This window comes from Mus musculus, chromosome 1, assembly GCF_000001635.26.
Source record: "Mus musculus strain C57BL/6J chromosome 1, GRCm38.p6 C57BL/6J".
Lineage (NCBI taxonomy): Eukaryota > Metazoa > Chordata > Mammalia > Rodentia > Muridae > Mus > Mus musculus.
The window spans coordinates 13,562,205-13,589,910 of record NC_000067.6 but is presented as its reverse complement, the minus strand read 5'-3'; the positions used below and the strand labels follow the sequence as shown (position 1 = coordinate 13,589,910).

At 44.6% G+C, this 27,706-nt stretch overlaps 1 protein-coding gene across 1 annotated transcript; it reads left to right on the top strand.

Annotated features, from left to right (window-relative positions):
* Tram1 (translocating chain-associating membrane protein 1) lies at positions 1-25,218 on the top strand. The gene is made up of 11 exons (NM_028173.5): positions 1-311; positions 8,825-8,888; positions 10,100-10,221; positions 10,345-10,461; positions 11,753-11,811; positions 13,459-13,543; positions 17,837-17,907; positions 18,004-18,108; positions 19,829-19,972; positions 20,280-20,440; positions 23,515-25,218. The coding sequence occupies exons 1-11, from the start codon at positions 189-191 to the stop codon at positions 23,586-23,588; spliced, it is 1,125 nt and encodes a 374-aa protein (NP_082449.1). The 5' UTR covers positions 1-188; the 3' UTR covers positions 23,589-25,218.
* Positions 25,219-27,706: the final 2,488 nt, after the last annotated feature.

The following is a 27,706-nucleotide window of genomic DNA, read 5'->3' as shown; positions in this document are numbered from 1 at the left end:
TTTTTTTTTTTTTCTCGGGCCGCCCCGGCGGCTGCGTACTGGCTGTGGGATGGGAAGTGAAGCCCCAGCGAGCGGCTGCGGCGGGGCTGTGCGGAGCAGCCAGCGGGAGGCGGCGGCGCGGCGGTGAGCAGCCGAGAGCTCGGAGCGGGGCGGAGGAAGCACCTGCAGGCACAGGCGGCGGCTCCACCATGGCGATTCGCAAGAAGAGCAACAAGAACCCGCCGCTGCTGAGCCACGAATTCTTGCTGCAGAATCACGCGGACATCGTCTCCTGCCTGGCGATGCTTTTCCTGCTGGGGCTTATGTTCGAGGTGAGCCCTCCTTCCCGGACCCCGGACCCCTGGCCAGGCCCGCCGACCCTAGCGTACCCGGCCGGAGCTGCGCAGCCCCCCGCGGCCCTGCAGCCCTGGCCCGGTCCGGCCCGCCGCCCCCTCCCGCGCCGCGCAGTTCCTGCTTCCCGCGAAGGGTTACGTGGCAGCCGGCGAGGGGCCGGCGGGGGTGGCGGGCGCGGCCGTGCTGGCCCTGCGCGATGGGCGGACCCGGGGCCGGGGCAGCGGGGCCGGATGACTAACAGGGACCCCTGCTCGACCCCGACCCACGGCCTCGGCCGCTGCCTGCGCGGAGGGCGAGGACCGGGTGTTCGAACCCGGTGGCCCCCTGCCCGCCGACGGCCGCTCGTCCAACTTTCCGCCTGGGCTCTGGACTCTGGGTTCCCGGAGCATCGGGTCTGATCCCGATGCGAGGCTCGCAACAGCTGTGTTGAGGAGTTGAGCGATTTCCTTTCTTGAAGCAGAGGCGATGAGACTGTCAGGAGTGTGTAAATTCTCTTCCCACAGATCTGAGTATTTTGATGACTTATTTAACAGCTGTTGAATGTGGGTAATAAAGTTTGCAAGGTGAACCTGTAACATCCTACGGGTTTTTTTTTTTTTTCCACCTTCCTCAGTACTTCCGCCCACTCCCCTCCCCCTTCCATTTTTTTTTTTTTTATCTGTAAGCCACTGAGTCTCATTAAATATATTGATATATTGATGATTACCATTTTGTCTCCTCTCTCCCTGGCATGTAACCTAGTGAGGATAAATATTTTGTCATCCATTTTTACTAGTCTTTTTCCGCTGTGAAGAATCGAGCTTTAAAGGTTTGAGTTGAAAGCAAGGAACTAATGAAATGAGACAGCCAGTGATGAAAAGTGATTACGATTTTGTTTTTTGTTTTCCATGGAGCCAATTTGGTGTCATTAGATAATTTTCTATGTTATATGATGTTTTTTCTCTTCCAAAAGTCTTTTCTGAATCTACATGTAAGTACTTCTTGTTCTTGATAGTGTCACAGATGGTTGTAGCCACTTAACTAAGGAGGGTTGCAGGGTGAAGGGCAAATAGAACTAGTCAGAACGCTTACTAGATAACCCAACTCAGATACGCTGTTCATCCTCCCTTACATCGCTTGTACAGGCCTCACAGCTGCCGTTTGAGGAATCAGGTAATTCGGCTTAGAGAAGTTTGACAGTATTATATGAGTGGGTGGTATTTACATATCTAGGGTTTGATTGTGGCCCTGTAGTAAATGCTTGCTTTGATTATTGGTTGTAGCGTGAATCTAGGAGTTTTATGGCTGACCTGTACCTCGAGTCTTTAGTGCTTGGTGCTCTATTGCTTCTGCGTGGCTCAGAAGTATGGCTCTGGGTTCAGTTATAAGCAACATACACAATGTATGTTTGTAATCTCTGAATTTGTGAAAACTGTTTTCTTGCTATAGTATTAAAGGTACCTCATGGACGTGGCCAGTAGGCATTTGTCACCATATGCAGGAGAGTTGTGAATTCAAATCCAGTGGCAACTACATAGTGAATTCTAGCTCTGAAGACCACTGCTCACCTCCGCTTCTCATCCTGACAGCCCCTGCCTTCAGAGGTGTGCTGATCTGCTGAGCATACTCACAGGCTGTAAGGGAAGGAAAATTGACAGCAGAAGTCTGGACACTTAGAAATGCCACAACCTCAGTTTTTATATAAACTTCTGCCCTATTTTTCTAGGATGGTCACTATTACATTAGTGACTTTTTTTTTTTTTTTTTTTGGAGGTAGAGACTTTTTGTGTTGTCCTGGCTATCCTGAAATTTATTAATGTAGACCAGGTTGGCCTCAAACTCACAAGAACCACCTGCCTCTGCCTTCTGTGTGCCGGATTAAAGGTTTCTGACAGTAAGTGGATGCTTTAATGCTAACTAGAAGCTTTTAAATCACTCCAGAAAGGTGTGCTGTTAAAATGGTGAGCCGAGCAGAGCAGCTCGTGCAGGTCACTTATTCTCCTTGACCATATGGTAACGACGCACGCTCGTCGTTCAGGGGCAGGAGAAACTGACAGCGTGGGCTTTGGTGTGTGACTTTGAAAATAATTGCTACTTAATCTCAGTCTAACTTAGAAGTACAGCGTGCCTGTGTGCTGAAATAAGAGCGAGGATGGTATTTTGTGGAACTACTAAGCCTTTTGTGGACGAATACTGAGGAAATATTAGAGGCTTTGTGGTAAATAAATAAATTAGGTGTGTTACCAGCCAAACAGTCAAGCGCTTGGGAATACTCTAGAAGCCTGCACTCTGTAGCTGATTCAAGTTAGGGAATATGCGAACTTGAGTTTCCTTCTGTCTAAATGGGTTATCCAAAGACTTTAAGTTAACTGATCTGCATATTGCCTCTCTCAGTTTATGGCTAGTCCTTAGTAGTTCATCCAGGTTGGAAAACAGATGACAAAAGTTTTAGTGACTGTGTGTGTGTGTGTCTGTCTGTCTGTCTGTCTCTCTCTCCCTCTCTCAAGGTTGAGGAAGAAGTAATCTGTTTGAGGGAAATATTTGACTTTAAAAACTTTATGATACAAATCTTGTAAATAATGTTTTCTTTTCACAGTCAGTGTTGTCTTCAGAATGCAAAAATACTAATAGTGGTTTTGTATTTAAAGTAGGAAAAATTGAACAATAAAAAAAGATGTAAGAGTACTCTGGAAGCTTGCTAGGAGGGATAATATGGAAGAGTAAAAAGAGGTTCACAGACTAGTTCTGAAAGGAGGGCCTGTGGGAGGTTGGCCAGGGGTCTGCAGGAATACACAGGGATCTAACTTTATATCTAGATTTACGTGTGCACACTTGCACACACAGACCTTTGCACCATAGCACATGTGTAGAGATCAGAGCACTTACGGGAGTCAGGTCTCTTCTCTCAACATATGTGTTCTAGGGTTGAACTCAGATCAGCAGGTATGACAGCAGGGACCTTTCTCCACTGACCCACATGTTTTATTGCTGTTTGTTTTTAGTTTTTATTTTAAATTTTCTACATGTATGGATGTTTTACCTGCATGCATGTCTGTGCACAGCTTGTGTGCCTGGTGCCCTGGAGGTCAGAAGAGGGTCTCAGGGCCTCTGGACAGTTAGACAGTTGGGAACTGCCATGTGAGTGCTAGGAATCAAACCTGGATCCTCTGGAAAGGCAGCAAGTACTCTTAACCACTAATCCCGCAAGTTTTCTTTTTAAACAGAGCTTCTCTTAATGGCATTTCTGTATGTCTTGAAAAAAAATTTATAGAAACTAATGGAAAAGTGGAATTTGATAGAAATTCATTTACCCTTCATGAATCCAGTGTATACAGTAATCATGCCTACCTCTAACAGTACAGAATATGTCTCATCTTTATAACATCAGACACCAAGCCTCCAAATGATAGCCACTCAAAAAAAAAAAAAAACCCACTGAAATTTTATGACTTTTCATATGAAGACTTGGATCTCTCATTAAATGTAGTAACCTATGTAAGATATATCTAAATTAATTTCACTTTTTTCTTTCTTAAAAGTAGATAGTAGATAAATGTCCCAAAGGGCTATTTTTGCTTTTTGGTGCAGTGAGCGTCAGGGTGGTATGTTTAGAGTATGAACCAATGAGCCCTACTGCTAACTTGCCGAATGCAGCATTGCTGGATGAAAGGTGACGTTTGGGGAAGTGGGAAGGGCAAGAAGGTTGATTTCCTCTATACATTCTTCTGTGAGTATAGGTCCTATTTTTTTCTCCTCTCTTCCTGCCTAATGTCACATGCTAAGCCAGCTAGAAGCCAGATCTTAATTTTATTTAGAAGCCTTGCATAAAAGGGTAATTTAATTTTTGTTGTGATTAGAAGTTGGTACTATCTTTATCTTTCAAGATTTACATTTGCTGTGTATAAAGGAAAACAAAGTTTTCCCTAGCCATGGATGACTTCATATTATAAACTGGCAGTGTGGATTTGGAGGCAGCAGAAGAGACAGAGCACATCTGCAAGCAAGCATCCATCCACATCCATCTGATAGCCACCACACACACACACACACACACACACACACACACACGAGCCTGAAGCCAGCTCTGAGGAGGCTTTGTTCATCCAGTGTGTTCAGGGAATCAAACTTAAGTTGGCAGCCTTGAGGCAAGTGCCCTTAACCTCCAAGCCTTCTTGTCAGCCCCACAAATCTCACCTTAAATCCTTTTGTAACCTTGTATAGACAGACAGACAGACAGACAGACTTCTCATTAGACCGTGTATGCATGTGGGGGTCAGAAGGCAACCTACAAGAGTTGGCTTTCTCCTTCCAGCACAGGAATCCCAGAGACTGAATTTGAGTGCCAGGCCCCCCCCCCTCCCCACCAACCAAGTTTTAATGCAGTATCCTTCTGTTCATCTGATCTTCATCTCCCTGTGGACTAACTCACTGTAGTGACCATATTTTAGATATGTTTGGGTTTCTTTTTGTGTTGTTTTTTTGTTTTGTTTTGTTTTTCATCATAGGCCCTGATTTATCTCTAGATCGTGAATTCCAGGATAGCAGAGTTCAGGCCCAGCCTACACAAGCCTCCTCCCCCGACACCTCGTTTCCCGCTGTTCTTTTGCCAGTTGTCTAGCTAGCCGGCATTGTTGGTGAATCTTTGCCTCTTTCCTTTCCTCCAGTGTATTCACTTGTTGCTTCGCCTTTCTTCGTAAAACCTTTCCTTGACTAAAGGACATCTACTGCGCCTTATGCTCGGGAACCATGTTCAATACCCCAGGAGTGCCTCCACACATTTTACTACACCACACTGTATGTTCTGTGAGTTTGCTATACATAATGTCCATGCTGCTTTAATAAACCAATATTAGGAAAGACTAACAGTAATAACGTATAACAGTTACACTCCGGTACCGGGTCTATGAAGCCAGCTCCTGCGTTCAGCTTTACGATGATGTGAGGTGAGATGAAGTAAGGCTGTAGGCAGGTGTTGGCCTACAGTGTCAAGGTTACCACGACACAAGCACTGCCCTGGCGGTTCATCTGACAGCCACGCAGCTTCTAACAGTGGTGCCTACAGCTCGAGAGCTCTGAACCGAGCTGATTGATGTTCTGGTGAGAGAGAGTGAGACTGCACAGGTTTCGTCACATGTCTCCCTGTAACGCAGTGTAAGCCTGACCTTCCTGTCACAGAGTTGCCCATGCTTTCAAGGGTGACTGAAGGGTTCTGGGAAAGTAGTCACCCACGTGTTGACAGTCACACATTACGTTTTTTACCTCAGACATCATCTGCAGTCTTTGTACTTGTCTTGGCCAGCTGCTTTCCCAGTGAGGCCTATGTAATCCTCCTCATGCAGGGCCCCATTACCCTTACAGGGAACACTACATACCCCCATACACATTCGTGCTCAGGGAATACATGTTTTATCAGATATAAGCTGGCGTGGGAGTTCAGCCCTGGAATGCTAGGATTTCGGAGTCTGGGGGAAGAAGATTTTAGCTCTAGGTTAGCTGTAACTACTTGTCACATACCTCAAGTGTGTGTGTGTGTATGTGTGTATGCGTGCGCGTGCATGCATGTATAGAGGGTGGGTGGATGGATCTTCATTCTTATCCATTCCCCCTTCATTCCTCCATATATAGATTTCTTCATTCACATGAGTAAGACAGTTCCATCATTGACTCATGACAAATTACAGTCAAACAAATGGATTGCATGCTTAGAGCTGAGTCCCATCTGCAAAGCATCCCATGGCATATATGCAGATACTCCAGAATTTAAAGACAAAACAAATCTTACGTGTGTGTGTGTGTATGTGTGTGTGTGTGTGTATAAGGGAGAGCTAACCTGTGCTACTCTTATTGGCCGAAGAGGAAGCACTCGAGACCACTCTTCAATACATCTTTCCATGGTTTCCTCTTTCTGGCTGTGTATTTATCCCCCACCCCCGGAACTATCTGTTAGCCCTGCACAAACTCGTTCTTCCAGTCCTCAAAGCAGCAGCATCGCTAAGAGGGTTCAATACCATCTCGTGACTTTGGATTTCAGTCCTCACAGTGTGATCTCTCTCCCCGTTATGGACGTCCATTTCACTCTCCTCATCATACCTATGAAGACAACTTTGTAAACCCGCCTGCATTTGAAGCATTTCCTCCTTGGCTTCGGGGATGCCAGGCTCTTCATTATCTATCATCACCAACATTTCTTTTTAGTTTCAGATACCACTGGCTTTCCCAGATTTTCAGTTTGGGGAGTCAGAGCGTTGTGAATTGTCCCCACTGCTTTAGGTCTGTGGCAAAGTGAGGCTGCTGATGGAACAGCAGCTGTTCTCGCTATGTCACAAACAAGCAGGGAACGTGAAGAGGACAGAGAGTGTTGTCTCACAGGCTCACTTGAGGCCTGACCCAAGTGACCAGCCAGCTCTCACTAGGTTCCATGAAGTAAAGGTTGTAGTAGTGCATGGGCTGGGTGGGGGCCAACTGTGGACACTGGGCCTTTAGGAGATGCTTCCCCAAAGCATGACAGGCACTTGAGCTATGGCTTCTATCTGTCCTCTCTGACACTGCACACTGGCGGAAATTTCCCACAGTTCAACTTGCATCCATAAATAGTAATTCCCAAGTCTTCCTCTAAGCCCTCCCTGCTGGGTTCTTTATTGAATACAAGCCACCTGCAGCCCTTTCCAACCATGTATCTAGAGAAATCTCAACCCGTGATGAGTCTCTCCTTTGTGGTCTTGTGTCTCACAGTTTTACTAGTGTCTGTCACCTCATTGCACAAGCCTGAGCACCGTAAGTGATGTGGGACTCCTTTCTTTTGCTTATCAAGCCATGCTCAGCCTTGAAAGTTCCTCTAGTCCACCACCACTATCCAAGTGCCCTTCATGGGATGTCTTGAAAGAGTCTTGTCTTGCGTGTTTGCTCTATGGTATTCTATCTTCCACTTATTCTGTAACACTGATGAATTGTGTAGTATTTTCTAGGTGCCGTGCTGGGTTCGTCTTTAAAATTATATTGGTATTCATCAACTGTCCTGCATGGAGGTCAGAAGACGACCTACAAGAGTCGGTTCTCCCTCTACCACGTAGCCTCCTGAGATTGAACCCACGGGCCCTTGTTGACTGAGCCATCTCGCCAGCTTCCCTATACTAGGTCTGGGCATACAGTGACAGGATGCTGTAGCACAGCCCCTCCTAAGATAGCACTTACTTCATGATAGGTATGATAAAGGTCAGTGCAGTCCTACCATAATGTGTGACTTGACGAAGAGGAGCACTCTTCCTAAGGTAGTCTGATAAAGGAACTGCCCACTCTGGGAAGACAGGGAAGATGCCCTTGAAAGATGTGATGGATCTGAGCTCTAAACGGAGAAGACTTTCCAACAAAGAAAGACTCTGGCAGGGGGCAGAAAGTAGATGTGACCGTTGGAGATACAAGTGCAGACCACACTATCCTAGGAAGACAAGAACCCAAGGAAAGAATCTTGGGAGGTAGAGCAGGGAACATGGCCATGCAGTTGGAAGATGATTGTGGCAGCTGTGTGGAGACTCCAACGGACCTATTGGGTTGTACCTGGCAGGCTTACAAAAGATGAAACAGCCCCTCCTTAAAGCCTTGCAGGCATACTGAAGCAGCTCAGTACTATTTGTCTGCTTCTGCTGATCCTGATGTGTGTTATACCTGACCTTAAATTTACCTTGTTTCTACCTCTGCTGCCTTCTTCATCCCCTCGTGCACCTTGGGAACTTCAAACTAGATCTTGCACCCCAGCTTCAAGAAGCATTTCCTACCCCAAGGAAAAGCAAAGCACGTAGAGCCCTTCATCCTGAGGATCTGAGGGTAGGCCGCCCTTCATCCTGAGGATCTGTAGGGTAGGCTGTTGGCACAGACCCTGCAGTGTTTGAACAGTTTGTCTACCAGTCCTGACAAAACCCAGCTTCTTATCAAGGATTAGTTAATTCACTTGTATTTGAGCCTTTCTGGTGCATCACTGTCCTTGGTACCTGTAAATGCTTAGTAAACATTCCATCTTTGGGTTCTGACCACTTTACTATGACCAGTAGCCAAGTTAAAGAAATATTTACTGCCCGATTAACCAGACGTGCTCGTGGGAGAAAGATGAACACACAGACACTGCATGTGATCCATCTCTTACACCAGTTCTGCTTCCTTTTATTAATTTATATAGCATTTTCCTTGCTGGGAACTTCATGGTGATTGTTCTGTAACAGAGAATGGCTATTTTGAGAAATTATTGCTTACTGGATCAACTGAAGCTATCTCTTTTTGGTGGGGGGATTAACAGTACAGATGAGTTACATGGTCTAAACTATAGAAAACACAGAAAGACTCTTCAATGAATTACCCACCAGACTCTACTTATGATCAGAAGTCTCCACTGTGCCTACCCAATGGGCCACAGAAAAGGGGACCTTCTTAAAACTGGGGGCAGACTTTGTAATCTTTTTGCCTTGGTGCGTTCATTTGGGAGAGAGTCACAGTTAACATCTTTCTTGCTTTCTCTCTCCAGGTAACAGCAAAAGGAGCCATCATCTTTGTTGCTCTTCAGTATAATGTTACCCGCCCTGCAACAGGTAGGTGTTAGTTAGATGTGCAGCTGAACGGGTTTAGAAGGATCTGTGGACACTGGAGTCTATATTAATTCCTAGTGTCCAGACTTTATCCTAAGCAGTGTATGAAACCTAGTTTTCTGTGTTTATTGTTTATTATGTATTTTGTGCATGGTCTTGAAATCCCATCAGAGAATTCTTCGTATTGCTCCTCATTTAGGTTGTTGTACAATCAGGGTTTCCACAGGGGCGGTGTTTCACCGCAGGCTTTCTGCACCAGGAATATAAGCTCGTCAGACCCATTCTTCTCATTTTTGTTGAACTCTACCTCTAGCAAGTATTTTGACTAGAGAACATACTAGTAAACTCTAGGAAATATCAGATAATTGTGTCTAAACTATACTTTTATTTTAGAAAATTGTATTTCCAAATTATGCTATGTAAAAAGTAAGTAGCCATGCAAAGTTGGCTACGGCTGACTGTCATAAGCAAGAGAGAAGATGCTTGCTTCAGGAAATTGGGAATGTCTGACAGTAACCTGCCCTGGGGTCCCCACCTTGGTGGGAGAGCAGAGGGACAGGCCCTATTTGTTCTATTGTTTGTAGTTTTATAAATGCTTGATTTAGTGACAGAAAACAGAGGGGGTACTTGACATGCCAAGGTGATGGTGTTCTTACCTAAATGTCCCTAAGCAAACCCCACACTCCAAGAACAGTTGTCAACAACTCAGAAATACTAATATTTGCTTTGAGAAATTAAATCAAATTAAAAAACTGCAATAACTTTTAAGTAGTAGTTGCATCTCTCTAGTGCTTAGAGATCAGAGCCAAGCCATATATAAGTTAACTTGGCTTCCACCAAGCATCATAATGGATGGTCCAGTTTGCACATCCAGCCAGGGCCTGCAGAGGCTCCAGAGAAGACAAGAGAGTAGCCTAGACAAGGCTGGTAGAGCGTGGCTCCTTCCCCTGTTTTTTGGTTTCTGGTGGCCGTGACTAACATGTGTCAAGTCTTTTGTAAGTAAACCCTGAAGCTTTGGGTTGTAGAAAGCCTCTTTGGTTGTCATTTCCCTTTGACCCGAGACCCTCGGGGAGACTTGTCTAGGGGATCTCTGTAGAACCTTTACTGAGTTATTCACCTCTTGTTTGTTTCCATAACTATGTTGTACCGAGTGCTGTTTTCATACTCTCACGTATATTTTTGTGTGTATGTGTGTGTGTCCTTTTGGCCTTCAGAAGAACAAGCTACTGAATCAGCATCCCTATATCACTATGGTATCAAAGACTTGGCTACAGTTTTGTTCTACATGCTAGTGGCGATAATTATTCATGCCATAATTCAGGAGTATGTGTTGGATGTAAGTATACAATCTCAGAAATCCCTATTTTGTAAACACTCCTAGTTCTCCATCTGCTGATCTCCATATATTAAGTGTGTTTTGTATTTGTCCATTATTCCTAACAACTGCTTTTATTTTTAGAAAATTAACCGACGGATGCACTTCTCCAAAACGAAGCACAGCAAGTTTAACGAGTCTGGTCAGCTCAGTGCATTCTACCTTTTTGCCTGTGTGTGGGGCACGTTCATTCTCATCTCCGTAAGTGTGGCCTTGGCCGTTGTTCTTACCTCCTGTTTGACACTAAGACCTCTGCTCATGAACGAGCGCGCTGACTGTTTCAGAAGCCTCACGTCTTTAGGCATGGGATGCCATCACTATGTCTTGTCGTGGCTTGTAGATCTCTCTGTTCACAAAGAGGATCTCAGGTCAGCAATGAGCTTGCCTAGGTTAGGTAAGCATGAGTGTTGTTAGTCATTTCCTCCCTGATCGCTCCAGCTTCTCCCAACTTAAATGTATAAATGTTTAAGTATAGCAGTCAACCTTTAGGTCTTTTTAATGAGAGGAAAGACAGTATCCACATTATCATTAAGTAACAGCACTTTCCATTCATATCCCATTGCATGGCTTTATACACTTTTGAGATTGTTAAGCACATAATTCTTTTAAGTCATTATGGTGGAGATCAATAACAGACAAAGTAAGATGGCCAGAATCTAACTGTTAATGTCAGAGATATTAAAACTCAGCTTTCCAGTCCTGTGCCCATCCCATCTTACTGATGTAAGAGTCAAAAGGGAAATGTCAGCTTAGTGTGTGTGTGTGTGTGTGTGTGTGTGTGTGTGTGTGTACACTATAAATGTTGTATGTGTGCTTTAATGTAAGAGTTAGCAGTAGTCTTCTTAGAGGCATCACTTAGGGTTTGGAGGGAGTTTTTGTTTCGTAGGTTGGTTTTGTTTTTTTTGTTTTTTTTTTTTTGAGATAGGGTTTCTCTGTGTAGCCCTGGCTGTCCTGGAACTCACTTTGTAGACCAGGCTGGCCTCCAACTCAGAAATCCACCTGCCTCTGCCTCCCGAGTGCTGGGATTAAAGACATGCGCCACCACTGCCCAGCTTGGAGGGAGTTTTTCCTTTGTTTCTTGTAATGTTCACCAAACACATCTAGATTTCTGAGGAGAAGATTTGCATAGCATTGTACGAATTTGCATCATTGTGAACTTCTGTCAAGAACAGTTTTCAGTTCGCTGTTAGATGTAACAAAATGTACCCTTCCAGAGCTGGTCTGCTCCTGCCATGCTCTTCTGTCAGGGGCCTAGCGTTTGTTGCCTGTGCTGCCTTGCACCTGGACGCAGGGCTACTGTACCATACTGGAAAGCTGGGTATTGTATTTTACTTGGTTTTACGTCTCTCGCTCATTTTCACTTTGCTAACCTAAGCAAGTCAAATGACATTGGACAAACTAAAGCATTTGATTGCCGCATGCTCTCTGGAACCTTTTATGAGGAGCTATAAATATTTGCACGGTACTCACAAATAATTGTCCTGTCTCCTAGGAAAACTATATCTCAGACCCAACTATCCTGTGGAGAGCCTATCCCCATAACCTGATGACGTAAGTTATGTCCCCCCACAGGCCTTTCTTAGCTAAAGACTGTTCATTTCACAGACAGCTCGAATCCACTGTGTGGTTCTCCCTCTGGACTTGATGAGGTGGTGCGTTGCCTGCAGCCTAGGACAGTGGCATCACCCTGTCCTAAGGAAAAAGAGAGGAGTGCTGCTCCTGTCTATCTCCGTTACCTTTACCAACTTGAGACAAGTGATTTTAACACATTTTTAAAGAGAGTATTTTATAATGTGTGACTGTTTTGTCTGCACATACGTATGTGTACCTCTGTGTGCCTGGTGCCAGAGAAAGTGGGAGAAGGCTTCAGATCCCCCTGGGCTGGAGTTTGGAATGGTTGTAACCCACCATGAGGGCTCAAGCCCAGGTCCTCTGTAGTTGCAGTGTGTGCCCATAAGTGCGCAGCCCCCGGTTCTCACGATTTTAATTGGTGTTCTCTTCCCCTCCTGCACCTGTATCCTTCCCCGTTGTCGGCATGTCTGCATCTCCGTGGTTTCTGTCTTTTCTTTCCATATTCCTTCATTTCTGCTCTGTTCTGTCAGACTCCTAAGACAGGGGTTCTTTTTCTTCTTGCTTGCAACCTGGATGTCTGTACATTGCTTCTGGGAGCTCCTTGTCAGAAGGAAACAGTTCCCTCGTAATCCTATTGTAAGAGAATCTTCCTTGCTGCTTTGCCTTGCACCCAGTGTTGCCTGTTCGGTTTATATTTATGTAGCATCTAAACGATTTCGGATGTTCTCTATCGTCCCATGTGTGTGAGCCCTGCTTTGTGCTCTTACCCATCGAGACTTCTGTCCTCCTATCAACATTGGAGCTGTCTCTTTTTTTATTCTTTCTGCTTGGGAAGGTATGGATACCTAGATAGTACTCACTGAATACTTGGTGGTCTAAAAACAAGAGAAAAATTCACAAAGGAAGGGAGTCATGTGACCATAAACACACCTGTCTTAAAGCCAGCAGTGCTATATCATCTCCCTTTCTGAGTCATACTTACATGCAGCTGTGTACCTTCTAGAAATGGTGTCAGCTTGGCTTTTCCACTTTCCACTCAGAGGGAAGAGGGAGGAGATGGTAAGGCAGAAGAGGCAGAGGTGCATGGTGTTCAGAGGAGACACGGAGCCTGACTAAGACCGTCTCCCGCGAGCCCTCCCTGTCTCAGCCCTGACTTCCCTGCCTCTGCCTCCATTTGTTTGTGTTCTCCCATGTTGCAGCCCAGAGGAAGTAATATCTCACTAAAGAAAATATTGCCCATTTCCAGTGATGCATTGAGCCATTGCTTTGCCCTGGCTCCTCCCCTTTTACCACGTATTCCTTGTAACACTGGGTGGACTTTTTGCCCCATCTCCCTGTTGATGAAGCCTTGTCGATCTGTGGGTCTCTGTTCAGCCTTAGGTAACTGACAAACAACGTGTTGTGCATGCTGTGGCTCTGCCCTTTGGTGCGATGCCACTGTTGACTGAGTGGTGGGGAAACCGGGCAAGGCTCCCCTAAAGTGGGCGGCACGTTGTATGAGGTGACTGCAACAGCTTGGCCACCTCTTCTCTCCTGCCTTCTGGCACTGCTTTGGTTTTTGGTTGTTGTTGTCTTTGTTTTGTTTTCAATGCTATTCTTTGAGAGAGCTTTCCCTTTCTCACTCAGATTTCAGACGAAGTTTTTCTACATCTCCCAGCTGGCGTACTGGCTCCATGCATTCCCTGAACTCTACTTCCAGAAAACCAAAAAAGTAAGCCGGATTTCTATTATTGTGATTTTTAACTTTAAAGAATTGTCTTGTCGCTGGGCAGTGGTGGTGCAGGCCTTTAATCCCAGCACTCGGGAGACAGAGGCAGGTGGATCTCTGCCTTTGAGGCCAGCCTGGTCTACAGGGTGAGTTCCAGTACAGCCAGAGCTACACAGAAACCCTGTCTTGAAAACATAAAAAAAAGAAAGAAAGAAAGCAAAAGCAAACAAACGGTCTGAGTGTGCATGTGCCCTTGGTCTGAGCTCTATTTCTGTGTTCTCAACCCCCCTCCCCCTTCGAAACCTAAAACTCTCAACTATTTCTTTAAAAAAAAAAAAAAAAAAAGCACTTCTGATTCTGTTTTAGCATGCTGATTGCTCGTTTTTAAATTAGTGGTAATTTAAATTAAAACTTAACCAAGATCTTTAAGAATGGTGTTAGTTTCCTCTTACTGGTTTTCTTCTAGCAATTTATTTCACCAGTAACTAGTTGGGTTTCAACTAGCAGTTCAATATATAAGTCTAAAAGAAGAAATCTGTGTTGACAAAAAAGTAGATGGCAGTTAAGATTTTACCCTTCCTGAGGTGGGTGGGTGGAGCAGGCATCTTTTAGCCTGTGGGAGAGGCCTGTGCCCGGAGAAGTACATAAACTACTGGGGCGCTCCGTGCCCCCTTAAGAATCTGGCCTGCCCTGCCGACAGCTACTGTAACTGCTACTGTTCCTTCCCCTGGCTCCTCAGAAGCTGCCCAGCTGCGAGCGCCTGCCTGCCTGCCTGCGGGGGTGGGGGGGAGGGGCGTGGGGGGAGGGGGTGGGGGTGGATGGGGGGAAGATGGGGGGAGGGCGCACTCCCCTCTGTAATCTCCCCTCTCCGTTCTGTACACTTTGCCTTATACTTCACGCTTAACTTCTTCTCTCAGGATTACCTCCCCCACCCCGCAATAAATTAATCAAATATCTTTATTTTTGTGTAGCTCTAGTTTAATAATAGTTTAATAATAATTTAGGATGTACTTGAAAGTAATGTCAGGGAAGGATAAACGGCTTGGGGTCCAGACGAGACAGTTTCTGTCATTGATTAACAACTGAGCGGAAGTTACAGCTGCACACGGGTTCATTTTACTTTTTGTTGGTTGTATGCTTGCTTATCCACGTTTGCCACGGGTAGAAGGTTTGGTCTTCGAGAAGTTTTCCTAAGTGGCATTATGACATCCATTTACTGACAGACAGATTTCTCTCTTCCCTCCCAAAGTGCACAGATAGTCTTTACAAGCCTGTAGTGCAGATAGGCCCTTTGCCCTCTGTTCTGCCAGGCTTAGCAAACAGCTCCGAGGGAGAAGCCACGTACTCTGGCGCATGCCAGAGAGAGGAACGCTTTTGCAGTTGATCAGATAAGGTAAGGTGAGGGCACTCGGTTTTGGAATGTCTGAAAATTGATTAGACCCACAGTTTCCTGCAGCTCTTCCCTGTCTGGTGAGCTCCTTGTGTGGAACCTGGGTCTCGGGCTGTGCTGTGCAAAATAGGAGCTGCCGGCCACTGGTAAAGACGTTAAGTACCAACACAGTCTTACTTCGTAGTGACACTGGCCATGTTCTGTGCCCCTTACCCTGTGACATTAACAACTACTCTTTTATATAGAAGATACACACACACACACACATCTTTAAAGATGGTTTTTCTGTGTAGCCCCAGTCTGGCTTGTAGCTCCTGATCTTCCTTCCTCGGTCTTTCCTGACTGAGGGGAAGTGATAGGTGTGTGTGCCCTCATTTGTGGATAGGATAGGATTAAATGTGTGCCACCATTTGTGGATAGGATAGGATTACCTGTGTGCCACCGTCTATGGATTGGACAGAGATTTAGGGAACATTGGTGTACTTGTTGGACAACAGTCTTGAGAGAATCATAGTTTCTTGATGCTCGGCTCCTGGACGTGGCTCAGCTACTGTAAGCTTTCTTTAGGAATTTGCATACCCATGGGCACAATACCTTTGGGTTTCATTACTAATCCAAGTCTATCCCTTGTGCACTGACCCTGGCGAGTGTAACGGGACTTTTCAAAGCAGTTGTTCATTTATCTCCTAAAGCTCGCTCTTATCAGTTCCTGCCAGATGGCATGTCTCCACAAGTGTGCTCTCATTTTTATGGGATAATTTGCATAACTTAGAACTTAACCGAAACTATTTTTAACACTTACACGTGACAGTTGAAAGTAACTGTTTCAAGTAATTAGCATAATTTGAAAGTAACAGCTGCATATGTGTTAAATCGGTTCTTAAAATTTACTCTATGAAATGTATTTTGGGGAGAAATCTTTACTGCAAGAAACTTAGCGCAGTGACTGTTTGGCAGCAGTCTGACTGGCAGAGGAGTGAGGACGGGGGAAGAGCTGAGCTGCGGTGGAGGCAGTGTTTAGTGTCCTGAATGGGAATGTTTAAGTCATGGACCTTCAGTGTCAGCACATCTCCTTGTAGCCCAGGAGAAGATTGGAACTGCCACTTGGTAGTCAGGCCTTGCCGTGAGTAACCACAGTGCCAGTACTGAAGAGGCTGAGGTGGGAGGGTGGTTTGGGCAAAATAACATGAAGCTCCATCTCAGAGAGGAGTCCTTCCTTAGCTAGTTTGAACTTGGCAGTTTTAAGAAACTCTAGAAATGGTCAAATGTTTTGTTGCTGGTCATCAAATTAGCTTTGATTACAGATAATAGAATTGATTGTTATGTCAAGTGCTCAGAAATGTTTTCCCATTTGTGCGCCATGTGGTGGGGCACACCTTTAATCCCAGCACCCAGCGGGAGGCAGAGGCAGGTGAATTTCTGAGTTCGAGGCCAGCCCGAGGCCAGCCCGGTCTACAAAGTGAGTTCCAGGATAGTCAGGGCTATACACAGAGAAACCCTGTCTCAAAAAAACCAAAAAAAAAAGAAAGAAAAGAAATTTTTTCCCAGCCCTGCTTGTTGGCAGCTGGTCACCCCTCTCTAGTCTCGGCTGCTCCCCACTACAGGCTCCCTTCTGATTTCCTAAGGCTTTCTGAGTCTATCCTTAGACCTGGGTAAGGATTTTAAGGTGGCAGTGACGCAAGTTTCTTAAGCCTTGTGTGCCTTTCACAGACATTTATTATCACTCAGAGTAATCAATGTATATTATCCCTGTGCTATGAGAGCTTTTTAAACTCAGTTTGAGTTGGACTATAGGGGAATCTTTACGTTTCATAGGCTCACATGTCATCATTTGTAATAAAGCTTGTGTTGTCAAGAAGTGTTTTCTTATGAAAATAGAATTTACAAGAGCTCTTTAATAAAAATATCCTGGAAGAAGAAGTAGAAGTTTTGGAATTCATAATTTAAACATACCAGTTAGATTTTCCACAAAAATGAAAATATCCACATTTTATGCCAGTCCACGAATTCCTTCTTGTATAAGCTATTATAAGTATTGAGAATATAATAGCCAGGCATGGAAGCACACACCCAGAATCACACCACAGAACTTTCTCTGAAACACTTATTAAATGACTCATTGTTATAAGTATTTTGTGTGTTAATCGTAAGCAAAATCTCACTGTGGCTTCTGGTAGAGAAAGGTAATACTCCTAACAAAACCATAGAGCAACAGGAGAGAATGTGCTGAGAACACAGCACACTGCTTCTCCCAGCTGTGTCAGACTACTCTGCAGTTTCCACAGCTGTGATGAGCCGTCTTCAGGCAGGTGGCCTACTCGTGAGTAACCAGCAAGCTGCTTCTGTGAGCCCCTTCTCAGAAAGCCAGTTCTACCCAGCTTTCTTGGTTCCTTCCTTTTCCCCACAGCAGAGACCAGGGGCCAGACAAGAGTGGTTGTCAGCCTCCTCGTTGAGGTACTCCCAAGGTGACTGGGGAGCCCTAGGGAGCTGGCCCTGGTGCAGTGCCCTGAAGCAGTCATTTCCCAGATGGGCTGTTTCTAATTGGCCTTATTCTTACCTGGGCCACATGCTCTCCGGCTGGGGGTTCCCTGGGTTCTCATATGCCTCCTCGCTGCTTTTTTTTTCCCCCCTTGGTGCTGTTTTTAGGCTTTTGATGCAGAGTTGAGCTAACTTGTCTTGTATGAAGGCCTGCTGATGCTTCGTTAGCATATTGGGGAATTAAGTGCTTGAGAGTGTAGATTTCGGCGATGGCACTTTCTCTCATTACTGTCTCGGTCAGGTGACTACCAGAAAGGGAGGGCCAAGATGCCAAGTCACCTGGATGTAAGAAACGCATGTGGCTTGTGGCATTAAAAGTGAGAGTGCTGGCCGTGTTGCTCACCTACGATGTGTCCTTGTATTTGCAGGAAGATATCCCTCGTCAGCTCGTCTACATTGGCCTTTATCTCTTTCATATTGCTGGAGCCTATCTTCTGAAGTGAGTTGATACCTGGCTCGGGTCTGACTAGCAGGTAGCATGCTCCTTCATCTGAGTTGGTAATTACCCTCTCTTCTTCTTGTGTTCTTTCTACAGCTTGAACCACCTGGGCCTTGTCCTTCTGGTGCTGCACTATTTCGTTGAATTTCTTTTCCACATTTCTCGTCTATTTTATTTTAGTGACGAGAAGTATCAGAAAGGGTAAGTGCTGTCCTCTCCTGTTTGTTCAGCGGATATTTGAAGTCAGTGCCTAGACTGTCAACGCCTGTGCCCTAAAGAGCTCTGCAGTTTTGTTAGTAGTACATTAAAAGAAAGCAGAGCCACCCTTAACAATAGTGATACTCTGGGCTGGAGAGATGACTCAGTGGTTAGAGTGCCTGTTGCTCTTGCAGAGGACCTGGGTTCAATTCCCAGCACCCACATGGTGGCTCACAGCCATCCATAACTCCAGTTCCTGGGGATGCAATGCTCTTCCTATCTGGCCTCCACAGGCACCAGGCATCGACATGGTTCACAGACATATATGTAGGCACAACACCCACACATACACATAAATAAATAGATAAATAATTTTAAAAACAATGTTCATAGTCTATATTTCCTTTAGAATAGTGTTTCTTAGCTGGACAGATACTGCATTGGACTTAGTGCTTGTACGGCTGCAATAGCATGGCATTCTTTTGGGAAAATGAGCGATAGAGAAGAAAACTTTTAGGAGAAAGTAAAGGGACCGGCCTGGTGAGATGCTCAACAGAAAAGCCTGCAGACCTAGGGTCGTCCCCAGAATCACAGAAAGGCATGAGGAGGGAACCAGATGCACACAGCTGTCCTCTGACCTCCATATGGCGTGCATGTGCCCTACCTGCCCCTGCAGCATGCACACCAGAAATAATGAAATTGCTTTCAAAAGGAGAGAAAATAAAGAAATGGGTAATACAGTTTTTTTGTTTTTGTTTTTTCAAGACAGGGTTTCTCTGTATAGCCCTGGCTGTCCTGGAACTCAGAAATCCAGTGGGTAATACAGTCTTAGGATATGAAAAGACTTTGATAGAAAAACTCAGATGGAAAAGAAAGATTTGCAAGGTGCAACCAGCCAGGCAGTGGTGGCACATGCCTTTAATCCCAGCACTTGGGAGGCAGAGGCAGGCGGATTTCTGAGTTCGAGGCCAACCTGGTCTACAAAGTGAGTTCCAGGACAGCCAGGGCTACACAGAGAAACCCTGTCTCGAACAAAAACAAAACAAAACAAAAAAGGTGTAACCCGTAGAGAGCAGTGTCTGTGGCCTCAGAAATGGGAATGGACATTAGTTGTTGATAGCAGTGCTGGCTTGGCCTGAGCCCAGCCTGTTTCAGTTGCTTGCATAAGTTCTGAAGCCCATTCCCAGTACTTCACAGTGAGCAGAAATATCACACCGGTGTCTACTGGAGTTCTGGAAAACCTAAATAGGGTGGCCAATGCTGTGGACCTCTGACAAGATGCTACATTGTGTAGGATTTCCCAGGAATTCCAACACAGAAATCCTTTTTGCAGAATGAGAAATGCTGTTTTAGGGACTAGAAAGATGGCTTGGTAGAAAAGTGCTCACTGTGCAAGCATTAGGGCCTGGGTTCAGATACCTAGCCCCATATAAAAAGCCAGGTATGGGGTGGCAGCAAGAGTACCCTGTGGCTGGGCGAACCAGGCCGCCAGTCGGTGAGCTCCAGTTTCAGTGACAGGCCCTGTCTCAGTAAGGTGGGGATAACTGAGGAAGGCGCCCTCCATGACCCGGCCTTCACAGGCTCAGCCACACACATGCACACCCGTAACACACAGCAGAAGAGCTCCTTGCGTGAATACGCATTTGCTCAGGAGGGAATCTAACTGTAATGGAACCATCTCTTCATGGTTTTCTTACTGTGACTTTGCATGTCTTTCTTACAGGTTTTCTCTCTGGGCAGTTCTTTTTGTTTTGGGAAGACTTCTGACTCTAATTCTTTCAGTTCTTACTGTTGGTTTTGGTCTCGCAAGAGCGGAGAATCAGAAGCTGGACTTTAGTACTGGAAACTTCAACGTGTTGGCCGTTAGGTACGCTTTCTTTACCGTTCCACTGTTACTCAGCATGCTGGCAGCTTCTCCCTGTCAGCTGTAATAAGTGAGGGGTAACTGGGGCTGGAGCCTTGGTGTGGTTTCATGCCTGTTGATGGTTTCTGTCCATGTGAGACAGTACTAAAGCTTGTTTAACTTCTAAGATGATTTTCTTAGTGAATGATTTTTCCCTTGCATTAAGCATTAGCGCTGGGTCATCACCATCAGATCACAGTAGAATACTTCTACTCCGCGGCATAATCTAATACAGTCGAATTTTTGTGTCTGTTTTCCACGTGGTTTTTAGGATCGCTGTTCTCGCGTCCATTTGCATCACACAAGCCTTCATGATGTGGAAGTTCATTAACTTCCAGCTTCGGAGGTGGAGGGAACATTCTGCCTTCCAGGCCCCACCTGTGAAAAGGAAACCGGCCGTGACCAAAGGCAGGTCTTCCAGAAAAGGAACAGGTTGGTATTGACTTAAGTCCTGGGAGCACAGAAGTGGAGGCATGCAGAATCTTAGCTACGGGGCTTTTGATTCCCAAAGCTTTGCTAGATAGTTGCTGTACACGGAGCAGTGCGGTGTGCAGTCAGCCATGACTGGCTTCAGTTGGCATAGTTGACCTTTTCTATGTATTATGTACATGCATCTGTATGTTGTTGCCCTGGGGAGATTGTTCTTCCATCTTCCATGGGCTCCAGGGATCCAACTTGCAAAGCAGCCAATTGCTGAGATAGCTCGTCAACCATAGCATAATACTTTTGTAAATTACACTTTTATGTATGGAGGGTGAGTGAGCACATGCCAGGCTGTGCATTGGACGGCAGAGGACAACGCTTGGGCAGCAGCCCTCTCCCTCGATGGGGGCGGAGCTCAGGTTGCGGCGGTGCCACCGAGTAACCAGTGCTCAGGCGTGTGTGAACATGCCGTACTTTATCTGCTTGGAGCACATTTGGGTGGTGAAGCAAGCACACTTTCCACATCGTTGTCTGCACACCTCTTTTCTGTTGTCTCTTAGGTATGTATCTGGTGAGGAACTGCTGGGTCCTTAGGGAGAGCACCCGACTTGCTGCTGCGTGGTGGCATCGTTTTAGGGAGCTACATCTTTCTCAGCTCCATGCACAGTTGTTCTTGTGCTATTTGGGGGAAGATTATCTAACCTCTCTGTGATGAAGTTTGAGAAATGAGTCCCAACTGAGCTCTGGCTTCTGCCAGATGTATTTAGGTGCCTGTCACTGTGCAAATACTGTACTGCCTGGCTGTGGTTGTGTAGGTAGACACTCCCTTGATGTGTCTGTGTGGCTGGGTAGCTCACTGCCTGGCTGTTTTTCTGTGGCTCTGGAAGGTTCTCCAGTTTTCTTCTTTCTCACATTTTGGCCATTTCAGGCGTGGAGCGTTTCTGTGGGAGTCTTGGGATCCTTCTGTTAGTGTCTGACAGAAGCACCAAGAGCTCTCTTAGCTCCCTTTCGTCTGTAAATGCCTTGGGAGCAAGAGCATGGGTGTCTCTGCTCCTTTATTCTGCTCTTTAATGCCTTCCAATTAAATTTATATAGTTATCAGTCTAAATGTGAGTACTTTGATTAAATTTCTCCCTAAATATTTTACTCTTTTGGATTCTGCTGTGAAATAGAATCATTTCTTTAATTTCATTTTCAGATTGTACATTCATTACAAATGTTTATAGTGTAGTTGACTGTGCATAGCAATCTGGTATCCTGCCATCTTTGGTGGACTTAGGTTTAGTGAGTGTGGCTTCTCTGGGATCTACACATGAAATTAGGTTCTGCACCTTCCTGCCAATCCAGATTTTTTATGTTGCATTGTCTTGCTAAATTATCCTGACTTGAGAACCGGTATGGGCATGGTATAGGCGTAGAGACCCACAGGAATGTTGGGTGTCTTGCTCTCTGCCTTTCTCCCTTCAGACAGGGTCTTTTACTGAATCTGGAGTGAAGGATGGCAGCCAGCAAGCCCAGCATCCTCCTGTCCCTACCTGTGGGACACAGGAGTTACAGGTTCCTGTCTTCACAGAGGCTTCCATGTGGGTATGGACATATGAACTCAGTCGGTCCTCAGGTTCTCACAGCAACGACTGTCTGTCACCTGCAGAGGCGTCACCCAGCCCTCTCTGGATATAAAATGAGTCTCATTCCTGGCATACACCCACATTAGGGATGGGTGATATTGCACCTTTGCTGTTTAGGTTTTTGATTATTTAGGATTTTTTTTCCATCTGTGTTCATATAAAAAGATTGGCCTACAATTCGCACTTTTTCCCCGGTCTCCTTGTCAGTTCCAGTAGCTGTATAAACCACATTAAATCCGCCCACCCCCTGGTCAGTCTGCTGCTGTTTGTCTGTAAGTTGTTGGAGGACTGAACAGTGACTCCATCTCTGCAGATTTACACTGAAAGATAAGGAAATAAGTCTCAATTTAATCTCTCCCTTTCAGCAACTTGTGATTTTTTTTTTTCAAGGAATTTATGCCTGTTTTTCTTGTCAGTCAAAACCCTAGCGTGTTAGAGCTAAGATGTAGCTCAGGGTCCAGTTTCCAGCACTGAGACAAAGCAAAAGTCTTGTTAAGTCTTTCTTGATTATTTTATTTTTACATCTGTTTGTTTGTTTGTTTGTTTTTGTGTCTTTACTGTGTCACTTCCTACTCTTGCTTCCAGCCTTAGGCTTGGTTAGCTCTTTTGCAGTTGGGGTCCCCTTGTTGAGGTGACTTCTGGTCATGGTCTTCACCATTCCTTGAGAATCAGCCAGAGTTCAGGGGAAACTTTCTCCCTTGTCCTGTCTTGGCTGTACTCCTCGATCCTTGAGTACTGCCCAATTCCAAATATTTGTAATTTGGTTTCTCTTTGGAACCATAACTTTTTTGTGAGTCTATTATTTGATTTATTAGATGTCTTGTCATCTCCTGCTTGTCCTCTGGTATCTAAATTACACTGGGATTTAAGACTGCCTTCCGAAGAATTCCCCTTCCCTAAGATTTGCTGAAAATTACAGCTCAGTCTGTATCCAAGTTCAATGCATGCTTCTTTTGTACCCCAGAGGACATAGTTCTCTCCTTATGGATGTGAAACCCACATGCCCCTGCCTCCTGAGTGCTGGGGTTGAAGGTGTGTGCTACTGCAGCTGGCACCCAGTCATAGTTCTGAGGAATGGGCTGCAGGCACCATCAGCTGTAGTGGTTACCATCCCAAATAACTGTTGCATGTTTTAAAGAAATAACTTATAGGGCTTTGCCATGCAGTGGAGGACAGCTCCATGTCTGTCGTGTGAGGGCTGCGGTGCAGTCTGTATGGTCTGTAAGCCCTGTAAGTTGGCCACAGTTCCTGCCCTGCCCCGTGCTCTCTTTTTAATAGTACTTACTTCCCTGTAATTTGCTGCTTAAGTCCTCGTTCACATTACAGATCACAAATTTTGCCTGAGAATTTGGGGCTTGGTTCGTACCTGCAGATATGTTGTACGTAACAGTTAGTACTCCCATTTGCTTATGCCACGGACAACAGGACAACACCTGCCTTATCTTCTCATTGCAGAGAACGGTGTGAACGGCACAGTCACATCAAACGGAGCAGACTCCCCTCGGAACAGGAAAGAGAAGTCTTCGTAATGGATCGGAAGCTGACTGATTATTGTCCCCAAAGAATCTGCTTTCTGCTCTATCTTTCAGCACTAGCAATTTTTCTTTTCTAAAAATACAGTTTATGCTCTTTGATTTCTGCTGTTGTCCTGTTCCTGCATCGTAAAGGGCATTGAGGGGAGGATAATCACTCTGAGTGAGAACATTGTAGCTTAGACTCAGCTACCTGCCTTCAGAATAGTTTAGGGACCACCTTTCTTTTCTCTTCTTTTCTCCTCTTTTCTACCCTTTTCTTTTTTTTTTTCTTTTTCTTTTTGGGTTGGGTTTGGTTTGGTTGGTTTTGTTTTGTTTTGTTTTGCTTTGCTTTTTGTCCTTAATGGTTTTTTTTTTTTTTTCCTAATGGTTTGGGGAGAAACCATTTACAAACCCCTGCATAACCAGTGAACATTTTTCTTGCTCTCACCAATTTTTTTATAATATTATAGCAAGGTGACCTGTTCTAAGAAGGTCATATTTTTTAAGTTGTCTTCAGGGTAAAATGGAAATACTATAAAGTCAGATGTCAAACTTTTAATGTTTTCAGTGTTCTCTAATTTTTAGGAATTTTTTGTAGCCTTTACACCTGAAAAAAAAATTTGTAAAAATCACCAAAATACTTGTGTGCTTTATTTTCTAAGTTGTGGCTGTACATGTTACATCCCATTCAAAAGTACTGATGGCTACTGCAAGATTTATTGCCATCCATTGGAGTAGGTGTCTTATTAACATAAGGAAGTGAAGTACTTAGGAAGTGAAGTGAACTTTTTGTGCATTTTCAACATTTATCAACTGGCAATCAGAAAATGTTTATTGTGAAGAGGAATATTCAACTTACATAGCCCTTTTTGATATGTTAAGTAATGATTCTTAATGGGCTTGTTGTAAGTTTGATATGCATAGCATCTTAATGAGATTCTATTTAACCTGCAAGCCCTTTTGAAAAGTAATGCCTACTTGATTTCTATTAAAAAGAAAAAGGTACCAGGTAATTCTATTTGGGAAACGAATGCACTAACTTTAAAGAAATTGAAAATCCAGGTGGATAGTCTTAACAGAGGCATGCTTTATGTTATGTTAGAGCTTTGGACCCATCTTTAATTGAGAAACGTTTATCTGTATAAAACATATTTTTGGATAAATATATATATATATATTTGTATCTACAGAAAGGCTCTGAAAAGCATTTGAGTAAAATCTTGGTCCCCTTTTCTATGCTTGTCCTCGCACCCTGCGCTTGGTCTGTCCACTGTTGTTCAGCACATACATGCTCCATCGTTTCTCACTCTGTCACCAGCTAAAAAATGTCCGTGCCATGTTGACTATAGAAGCCACAAGCCTCAGGCCTGTGGTTAAGTTGCCATGCTGCTAGAAAGTCATGCTTTCTCTTCTCCAGCCGCTTACCTGCTTCCTGGGAAAGTAGTCGCTCCCTGGAGCAGTACCGACTTTCAGTGGAACCAAATTTCCGCCCTTAAGACTGGCATTATATTGAACGATACATTGAGAAATCAATCGAAATAAAAAATTTTTACTTTCACAAGCTGTTTCCTGAACAATTCCTTCACTGTAATGTTTAAGCTATTTTGAACGTATATTCTCATTAAAGTGTACTATTAAAAGATGAGTCTATTTTTTGTAAGCAAATATACTTCCTGGTACCCAAGCAGTGGGAGCAGTCAGGGTTTAGTAAGCGTTGGTCCCTCCTTTGACTGGAACCTTTGAGTTATTTCCAGCACTTGTGTTTTGTACTTTAGACTGTATTTCAGGGTGAGGGGAAAGAAATCACAAAGATGACACAGGCTAGTTGCTTCCCAGGACCCTGTAGAAAGTGCCCCTTACTGCCTTCCAGTCCTGCTGAGACTGGCCCTATAAACTGGACAGAGAAAACTGTAAAGCCTCATGGGAAACAGCCTGTGAACTAGGGGTGCCACTGTTAGCTCTACTCTCAAATGGCCTTGAACTACCCGCTCTGGGATTTGCTCTTTCTCCCTAAGATAGGTTCTTGCCTGAAATTGGAAGAGAGTTGGAAAGAACCTGGCTGGAATATTCAAGAATGAAGATTTTAATCACATTCTGCTAAACCTAAGTAGTCCTGTGCAGTCCTTAGGGTCAGAAGTTTCTCCGGGGAATGGGCAGATGTGATTAGCCGGGCAGTGGTGGCGCACGCCTTTAATCCCAGCATTTGGGAGGCAGGGGCAGGCAAATTTCTGAGTTCGAGGCCAGCCTGTTGTACAGAGTGAGTTCCAGGACAGCCAGGGCTACACAGAGAAACCCTGTCTCAAAAAAAAAAAAAAAAATGTGATAAAGATGTGATTAGAGCTCACTAGTACTGCTGTCTCCAGGGTGTGGTCAGACAAGCTTACTGAAAAAGCAGTTCTGATTGCCTGTGCATGGACCACAACAAACGTAAGAAGAAAAACACAGAGTGCCCATTTGTATATTTAGAGCCTAGAGTTAAGAAATATGCCTAGAGAAAATCCTAGGAGATGATACTCAGATGTCAAAGAGGACCGCATTAGCGTACAGCCTGTTCTAGTAGAAGATGAACTCAGGACAGCTCTACAGTCCTTGTAGAGCTCCCACCATCTTCAGAAGGCAGCTTAGCTTGCCCTGCACACAGCTCCAGAGCACACAATGAGAACTATTTACAAAGCCAACCCAGTTCTGTTTGTCCAAGCATGAATTGCCCTACAAAAGTTGTATCAATAGCTAAATGACATATTAACAGGGTTTGTTGAATACTATCTGGAAAAAGGCTAAGCCAGTTTGTCTAGCTTAACCATCTAGTGAAAAGATAATGTATTTATCCAACCTACAATCAAAGTCTGGATATCTTGAAAATAAAACAAGAGGCCCCATTCATAGCCATCAGTAACCTAAGTAGATCATAAAAAATCCAGAAGGCTTCATATTAACCAGTTTAAGTAATAAATAACCTCATTAGGGTTCAGCTGACCACCCAGCACTAAGACTAGTTAACCTGCACTCAAGCCGTGTCGACACGAGTCCTGCAAAGAAAGCTCTGGGTCACCACTTTGAGTAAAGTTACAGGAGTGCTCAATACTTTCTTATAAAACAGATTGGTGCTAGATGATTTTGCCCTTCTGTAGGCTAGTGTGATCAATCTAGGCTATGCTGTGATGTTAAGTGTGTTAAAGTGGAATTTACATTCATAGATTTTTCAACTTGCAGTGGGTTTATTCAGATGAGATCCCACAGGCTGAGTAATAGTCATAGAACCTAACCCTCTGGGTGGTCCTGGTCCCCAGGGCACTGACACCCTGTACCTCAAGTGTGAGTGTGTGGCTCTGTGCCCAGTGCTCATCAAAAGTAGATGTGTAAGTTGTTACTATTCCTGTTTGAAGTTTTACAGCTTCACTGAGCATGATGCAGTGCAACACCAAGGTTCCATGGTGACTGCTCTTGAGCGTTGAGCTAGTAGAGGAGCCAGCAGCCCAGCCTATGGTTACCCAAACCATTGGAACACTACAGCCATATTTAACAAGACAGATGTCCATAAACAACAATCTCTGTCTGGAGTCGTACAAGTATGTGACATAATCATAAAAGCCGATCCCATTTGTAGCTTCTAAAGATGCTGTTAAAATGGGATATAGTTTATGAAGCCACTCTCCCGTTGGTCAGTTAATAAAATGCCCTGCGTTTTCTGCTGTGTGGAGTCACTATCCTCTTAGAATTAAAGTCCATGTGAGCAGGACATGGCATGATGATTCACGAAGTTTGAGCTGATCTTGTAAAATGTTCTGGAAATCACATTTCAGCAAGTAGGCCAGATATCGGTCACTAACGAGCTCAGGGGCAAATAACATGCTAATGATTCAAAATCAAAGTAATAATAGTTGTTTGTAACAGACCAGAAGCCAGAGTGCCTAAACTGTATATTCTAAATATCAGAATGGATTTAGTCCTCTGGCTTTAGGGGCTGGAAGACTACTAGGAATATATTGGAGTGATGGGTGATTTATTTTTTTTTTATATGAAGCTTTGAAAAAAATCATAATATGTATAGCTGGATTGAACTTCATCTTCAAAGAGAAACCTTTCAGAACTATCATCATCTGTCGTCCTCAGTGTACAGAAAGCCCAATTCA